The sequence below is a fragment of the Sinocyclocheilus grahami genome, unplaced genomic scaffold (genome assembly GCF_001515645.1).
Source record: "Sinocyclocheilus grahami isolate Dianchi unplaced genomic scaffold, SAMN03320097.WGS_v1.1 scaffold129.1, whole genome shotgun sequence".
NCBI classification, from domain to species: Eukaryota; Metazoa; Chordata; class Actinopteri; order Cypriniformes; family Cyprinidae; genus Sinocyclocheilus; species Sinocyclocheilus grahami.
The window spans coordinates 1131196-1139711 of NW_015505308.1; the positions used below are offsets into that span (position 1 = coordinate 1131196).

At 36.9% G+C, this 8516-nt stretch overlaps 1 protein-coding gene across 21 annotated transcripts in view; it reads right to left on the reverse strand.

Annotated features, from left to right (window-relative positions):
- The window catches only part of LOC107590532 (pleckstrin homology domain-containing family A member 5-like), a 176310-nt gene that overhangs the window by 64670 nt on the left and 103124 nt on the right, over positions 1-8516 (reverse strand). For 16 of the 21 annotated variants that reach the window (XM_016279317.1, XM_016279316.1, XM_016279315.1 and 13 more), the window contains one exon: positions 4697-4735. The exons of the other annotated variants lie outside the window; for them this stretch is intronic. In XM_016279317.1, coding sequence (XP_016134803.1) covers positions 4697-4735 — 39 coding nt within the window. The remainder of the gene's footprint in view (positions 1-4696; positions 4736-8516) is intronic. 21 annotated transcript variants of the gene reach the window in all.

Below are 8516 nucleotides of genomic sequence, written 5' to 3' on the forward strand. Positions count from 1 at the left end.
CCAAATGTTCACGCAAAGAAAGAAGGCGAAACTTTTATTCTCGCTGTAGGATTGTTGCTGCTCCCGGCGCCATGTCGTGGAGACGCTGTGTGCTTCGTTGTGAAAGAGAAACTACTTTGTTTGGTCTTCCAAAAGAGGACATTATCCGCTTCGTCATGCCTGGAGCTGATCCGTGCTGGTCGCTGAGGAAATACATCAACTTCACGCTGTGGATCGCCAGATCGACTTTCACCGTGGACGAAGCAGAGTCAAGCCCGGGGTCGTCACATGTGGTTGCCGCAAGCCCGCCGGCAGCTCCTTCGTCGAATCCGCCGGCCGCGCCGTTCTCAAGCCCACCTGCATTTTATGGAGGACTGTTTCCTGAACCTGCAGAGTAGCCTACAATGGGTCTGTGCTCAAAGACTGTTCTATAAAGTGGGGCAGTTCCAACTTTGCAAGGACAGTCTGGCGCTTCTGACTCACAGCCTGCAAGTGCATTTTTTATATTTAAAGAATTTGCCACTGATGATTCAAACGCGAGTAGCACTTGTTGTTTGTCGTTTCTCCGATCACAAATGCAGACATGGCTTTATGTAAAAATACAGTATAAGTCATTATAATCAGTAATTATGTCCCCACTGGTTGCAACAAATGCCTCTTTTGTAATGGGTTTTATTGGATTTGTCTCGCGTGCCGGGAGACAGCATCACAGACAGTGTGTTAAGGGGTGTAACATTTCCGTCACACGTTTGAGGTATTCAGCCAATCACAACGCACTGGATAGCTGGCCAATCAGCATACACCTCGATTTTCAGAACGATGAGCTTTGTAAAAATCGACGTGTTTCAGAAAGGCGGGGCATAGAGGAGAAACAATAATGTACATTATGTGGAAAATAATGTGTTTTTTGAAACTTACCCCACTGGTTGCAACAAATGCCTCTTTTGTAATGGGTTTTATTGGATTTGTCTCGCGTGCCGGGAGACAGCATCACAGACAGTGTGTTAAGGGGTGTAACATTTCCGTCACACGTTTGAGGTATTCAGCCAATCACAACGCACTGGATAGCTGGCCAATCAGCATACACCTCGATTTTCAGAACGATGAGCTTTGTAAAAATCGACGTGTTTCAGAAAGGCGGGGCATAGAGGAGAAACAATAATGTACATTATGTGGAAAATAATGTGTTTTTTGAAACTTAAACCGCATAAACACATTTCATTACACCAAATACACAAAATAATGTTCTTTTTAGTAATGTTAAAGTTCTTATCATATGACCCCTTTAATATAATGAAAGTGAAGGGGAACTGAAGCTGTCAAGCACCAACAAGGCAAAAAAGCATCATTAAAGCACCATAAAAGTGGCCCGTATGACTCAAGCACTATATCTTAAGTCATCCAAAAACATACAATAGCTTTGTGTGAAGAACAGACTAAAATTAAAGGAGCTATTAACATTGAAAATCTGTCCAAGCTCTCTCATGAGATTTATAATCACTAATAAATCAGATATTTTCAATGATTCAGTTCACCACAAAGAAATAACATCTTAATCAGTTTTTTTATATTATATTATTTATATATATATATATATATATATATATATCTCCAAATGCACTTTTGCCAGATTTTTCTCCACATATTTTTCAGTTGTTTATACTTAAAATAAGTCAAAAAGCTTTTGGGTGCTTAAAAAAAAAAAAATTTAATCAGATAAATGTACTTAAGAAGCAACACTGTATATTAGATAATGTAATTTTATTATATGAATATATAATTGAGTATAAATGTATGTTGTCTCAATGCATTGGCCGACTTTTTCACATTTTTTAAACTGTTCATACATAATCTGCCAGCGCATTAAGAAACTCATATTAAAATACAATCATATTCAAGATACAATCCATGAAAACAAGTTTTGATATCTCAGTATTGCTTCAAGCAATTGTAATGATTCAGTGATGTTTAGTTGTTGTTTTCTAAGTATTTAAATTTAATTTTTTTTGTTTGTTTTTGTTTAATAAATCCTTTTACATGCATTGATGGATTTTTTTTTCACATATTTCTAACTTGTTTATATTTAAAACAAGTGAAATAATCTGCCAGCACATCAACACAAAATGCACTCACATTCAAGATACTATGTGTGAAAACAACTCTTGATATCTCAATGTTGCTTCCCAGGCAAACTTAACTTGTTTCAAGGATTTTTTAATTTTAAAAACATCAAAAAATACTAATAAATTAGTCTTTTTCCATGCATATTGTTTATGTGATGTCAGAAGACTTTAAATGAAATGCACAAGTTGTCTGGACTACTTTTATGGTGCTTTCGGGTGCTTTCGGGTGCTTTCTGAAGCTTATTATAATTGCACTGAAAAAAAGAAAGTCATACAAGTTTGGAACAACATGAGGGTGAGTAAATGAAGACATTTTGGCTGAACTACTTCTTTACCAAACATCGTTTGCATGTGTGCTCGCTGTCTAACACAAGCATCTGATTTGCATTGGAAACAAACACAAAGAGACACATTGTCATTGTCAGCAGTCATGCACACACCAGCACCACGAAAAATCCAAAACACTACACAACAGGCCATCCTGGAGTCATTTGAGGAAGGACAGGGTAAGAAGTCGGGTCAGGGTAGCACACAGATCCAAGTACGACCTTCCAGGCCACTGATCTCAAATTAAATTGAGCATTCAACACGGTTATTAGCGTTCATTAATCAATCTGTATTAATCTCTTCTGAAATAATGAGCTTTAGCGTGCACTCGGTAGCCATGCCGGCGGCCATCATTCAGCTGACATCTGACGGCGTCTTTAGAGGAAGAGTGGCAGCGAGTGTGAAATTAGCCCCATGTCAAGCGGCTAAAGCGCGCTGAATCCAGAGATAATTGACGGAGGGAACATTCAGATGGGTTTGTGGGTTGGTTGGGCACCGGCTCGACTGGAGGTCAGCTAAAATGCGTGAGTCATGCTAGGCTTTAAAACACTCTGTCTGCCACCATTTGTCTCTTACGCCCTTCAACTCATCATTTTCTTTTGCGGCAGCATCATTTGAGGAGGTTAAACTCAAGAGGCCTTGAAGAACGTTAAGAAAATATCACAAAATTGGAGTCAGATTGTCTGCGTTAGTCATTCTAGACCTGCAATGTTAGGTCTGAAACATTACTAAGCTCTTATTTTCAAAAGAAGAAATGCCACCTGTTGTATTTATAAGTAAAATGGGACATTTAATGAGCAAAATGTGGACAGGAGCTGATTTTATCCATCGGGGAAATGACTGGAAAAAAATAAATGCCCATATATGGTCGTTTAAGGGGATTAGTTGAAAAGGGATTTGTGATGTCATACAGAAATGAAAGTCATTTCAGAGGTGGAGCAAAGTTGTATATTTTATGTAAAAGATTATGAAAACAAACAATTATTCTTCTGAATAACGTGAATAATTCAAAATAACACCAGGAACATTAATAAAAAAGAAAAAAAATAGTCAATTTAGATTTCATGATAACTTCAATGCTTTAAAAATAAACCGTATCTCTAAAACTGGACTCTGAAGCGGTGTAATTTTAATATCTTTAATATACTATTTTAGGTTTTGTTAAATATTTTGAATTAGATCGAGTTTGTATTTTTATATATAAATATATACACACACAAAAAAGAGAAATGTTGCCTTATAACTAGCTTAAATATAATACATATTTTCTTTTAGCTAGTTAGTAAGGCAACATTTATCTTTTCACTTATATATATATATATATATATATATATATATATAAAGTAGGTCATTCGAACTTAGTAATAAGTCAAAATTAGTTACAATATTTTATATATTTAAAATAATTAAAATATATATTTTTTCAGTTAATGTTCATTTTAATTCAAGCAAGGATTTTTTTTTAATGGTTTTAGTTAACGATAATAATAACCCTGCTCTGAATGCCTCAACTGCTGTCCTACTTTGTATCCCAGATGTTACCTAAAAAAAAAAAAAAAAGAGACCGGTAAAGCACAGCATTCTGGGGTTTTTTTGGGCATCTTGGCTCTGAAAAACACTGCCAGAATTAGAGAAGCGGGCCTCTAGGACACATTCAGGAAGCAGCTGAACTCTCCTCATCTTTTTTTTTTTTTTTGTTTTTTTTTTAACAATGCTTGTCGTGTGTTACTTTGAGGGACATTTCCAATGGCGCGATTTGTTTTCACGGCAGCCATAAAAAACTTCAACCTTAGCATTAAAGAGTCAAAGCCTGTCACTTAATGGCAGAAAAGAGCAGAATGCCATCGCTCTGGATGTAACGGGAGGCCAGAGGCGCGTGTACGTCGAGCCCCATGGTGCTGCGTGCTAAGTCGTGACTTGTGACGAATGAGTGTTTCATCTCTGTCCAGCGTTTGTCGCGACTGTTTACAGACTCGAAGTGCTCCGTCTCGTCGTGATGCGTGGGATTACAGGACCCCTGCCAAAGCGGCTGGGGACAACATCATTCATTTCAGACTGAGAGCAACTTCAACACAAGGAGATTCATGTTTCATATTCAATGTGGGTAAGACAAACCAGACGGTACACATAAATCTTACATATCTCCACATTAGCGATGCATAGAAGGATATCAGGCAATCCAGTTCAAACAGCGCCTTGGGTTAGTGTTTGAGCAGAAATAATGAGACAGAATGGCAAAACAACCAGAGATCCCTGGAAAGCATTACCTGTTGAAAACAGGATGGACAAGTTTCCCACAATTCAGGCTAGAAAACAGAAAAAAAGGAAAGAAAATGAACTGAATACATAGTCATTTAGGGTTTTGAAAACTCAAATTATAGTTATGACACGCATTCAACAATGAAACCATCAAAAGAAGAAGATTAATGGCAAACCTAATGGAAAATCCAGCTAAAACCAGCTTCCAATGGTAAATGCTGGTTTTATATGGTTGAAACTATGAAATGCAGACGACTCATGGCAAACCTAATGGAAAATCCAGCTAAAACCAGCTTCCAATGGTAAATGCTGGTTTTATATGGTTGAAACCATGAAATGAAGACGACTCATGGCAAACCTAATGGAAAATCCAGTTAAAACCAGCTTCCAATGGTAAATGCTGGTTTTATATGGTTGAAACCATGAAATGAAGACGACTCATGGCAAACCTAACGAAAAATCCAGCTAAAACCAGCTTCCAATGGTAAATGCTGGTTTTATATGGTTGAAACCATGAAATGAAGATGACTCATGGCAAACCTAATGGAAAATCCAGCTAAAACCAGCTTCTGAACGTAGACGCCGTTTTATATGGTTTCTAGGTGGTCATTAACTGATGGTAGACACTGGTTTTATATGGTTTCTACAATAGGTGGTCATTGACTGAAACCATCAAATTAAGGAGATTAACGGCAACCCTTTTGGAAAATCCAGCGAAAACCAGTTTCTGATGGTAGACGCTGATTTTATATGGTTGAAATCATGAAATGAAGAAGATTCATGGCAACCTTGTTGGAAAATCCAGCTAAAACCTGTTTCTGATGGTAGATCCTGGTTTTATATGGTTTCTAGGAGGTCATTAAGTGAAACCGTTAAAGGAAGAAGATTAATGGCAACCCTGCTGGAAAATCCAGCTAAAACCATTTTCTGATTCTAAATGCTGGTTTTATATGGTTTCTAAGTGGTCATCATGCTGGTGGGATAAAGGTTGACCTGGTTAGTTAAGCTAGATGACCAACTCGAGATGATATGACTTGAGTTTTCTAGCAAGGAAACATTAGAGAACAAATACGAGAAATAATAAGAGAAAGGAGTGAAGGTGTTGTGGAAGAAATTATTATAGAGCAAAATGATTAGCCTCAAGATACTGGATCCATAATGACACTGATAGACATACGGCTCACATTATTTTCTGTTTAATTACACTGACACCTGTGGTTTTTGCACCAAAGTTTCCCCCTAAAACCCACCATCGCCTCACGGGCCTGATTCATCTCAGCTGGACTTCTGGCAGGTTGTGACGTTGCTGAAGGCGACTCAATCTGTCGCACAACAACCTTCAGCTAAACTAGCCGTGATATACTGCAGTCATAATGCTAATACACGCAGATAATTAGGGCGTTTCTTTAACTTGATTTTTATTTTAAACAATTTAAAAAATGGGCTTGTGCTACACCCAAGTCCAATTAAAATGTCACATTTTATTTATTTGATATATATATTTTTTATTCTGTAATTTACTATCAAGTTGTAATTTTTGTTTTTTAAATTGTACAAAAAAGTGTGTAAATACTATTCAATATCATGAGTGTATTTAAAATAAATCAAATGCTAACTATGAACATTTTCTATACAAATTTAATCTGTATTTTTTTTAAATATATGTTTTGTGCAAAGTTAAAATGTGATGGGGAAAACTGATTTGCAGACAATTTTAAACTAATTAAAATTGTCCAATTATAACGTCACGTTTTACTGTAACGTCTTTTTTTTTTTACTACTGTTCAACTGCACTGTGTAGATTTTATTGTTTTACCCCTAAACCCAGACTTGCAATCTTAAAATATAAAAATCAATTCTAAAAATGTGAATTTACATTTTAAAATTTAAATAAGATATAAAAATGATAAACAAAAAATAAAAACATTGCTTCACTATTACAATAAATATAACTAAACCATTAAAACAATTATTGTCTGAAAAATATTTATATCAAATTTTCAAAAATTAAAAAGAATATTTTGTAATATACAATCAATTTTTCAAATTATGCATAAAGTGTGTAAATATTATTCAATATTTAATGCATATTTAATATGCATAAAATGCTAGCCATTTTATCCCAAAAATTTCCATATATATATATATATAAAAAAAATTTACTTAAATGATTTTCGCAAATGGCTGCAATATAACAAAGAGTGAAAAATTTAAGGGGGTCTGAATACTTTCCGTACCCACTGTATATATATAGATATTGATACATAGCTTTCCCCTGTGATGTCCCCTGTGATGTATATATACACAATAATTAATGCACTGTTCAAACACATATTTTAATAAAAATCAGTGGACCAATTCAATTAAACAGCAAATTCAGTGGTTTTTAATAAAAATTAGTTTGAACATTTTGTAACCTTGACATTTTAGAAAAAAATGAATTTACACAAATTAAATAAAGTAGGGGTAGAGTAAAAAGTGTACTGTAGGAGAGTTTATTTTCGAACAAAAGTAGTTGGAGAAACTCCCAAATCTGACTGCACAGTTAATTGTTTCAGTAACAGAGCACAGCGAGCGCTATTACGGCACACACCGGCCTCATACATCAACAGAGCGCCGCAAAATGAGGAAATATGAGGAGGGTGAAAAAAAATGACTGTGCAAATTAATGAGCTTCCACTGTGATGATGAGAAACGAGGGAACTTCAGGCCAAACGCTGCAGACGTGTGTCGCCGTGTAGCGAAAGTGACTGAGTCTGGCTCTCGTAATAAGCGCTGTATCAAATCACACGATCAGAAGTTAAAAACAGATCAGGAGCAACAGAACCGAGCTGTGAGCCTCCGTAACCTCGCTATCAGGAGAGCGAAGCTCCAGCGCAGCGTTTAAACCCATTAGCCTCCTCCATTAGTGCCATGGAGCGGCCGTAAGGTGGTTAGCACCACTTCACCCACTTGCTCTTTACAACAGCAGCTTTCTGACGTGACTGTGTTTAATTACCGCAGGTGTGCAAATAAGTGCATATCAGCCAATCCTGGTTTTAAAATGTTTCAAATGCCATTTGCATCATGGAATGCTATTAAAAGTAATACATAATTTGAGATCACGGAAATATATGCAGTGTGTATATATATATATAAAAACTTTAGTTGAGCGCGGAGCGGAGTGAACACACTCGGTCTCTCTCGCGCACTGATGCTAGCAGAGTTCGGCGCCTCATATAGGCCCTGTCCCAAATGGCGCACTTCATGTGGACTTTCGGTCTCGTGGACTTAAATTGCGCGTGCTCGCCGAGTCTACGAGTCCGTAGCCCGTCCCATTCAGCATTTTAACGCTCTGAAGTGTGCTCAGCAGCACCCCCTTTGTACCCTTGAAGCGGTCTTCCGCGAAGCCCGCATAGATGCAGGCTCCGCACACTTTAACTACCCAGGAATCTTTGCGAAATGCCAATCAGACAACGGATGGGAGGAGATTTCGCTCAAGAGCAATTGATGACATGGCTGAGAAGAAAATATTTAAGTGTAGGTATCATTACGGTTTTTATGACCTAGGTGTACATTTTACCAGTTGTTACCTACAGTTTATACAAACATTATGGTCATCGACCAGTGGTTGATATCTCAAACATAATAATAGCGCGTTGAATAATACGATCGCATTATGATTCATTAAATACATAGAACCGAATGTCAGGGCTTTACTGAGTCATTTGTAAACCTAGTATATTTAAACCTGTAAATTCATCTGAAGCGAAGCTGAGGATGTCCACAGCCAAGTGAGGAACGAAGTCCTCACATACTTTGGAGAAAAGAGCCTTGCCAAGGAAGAAA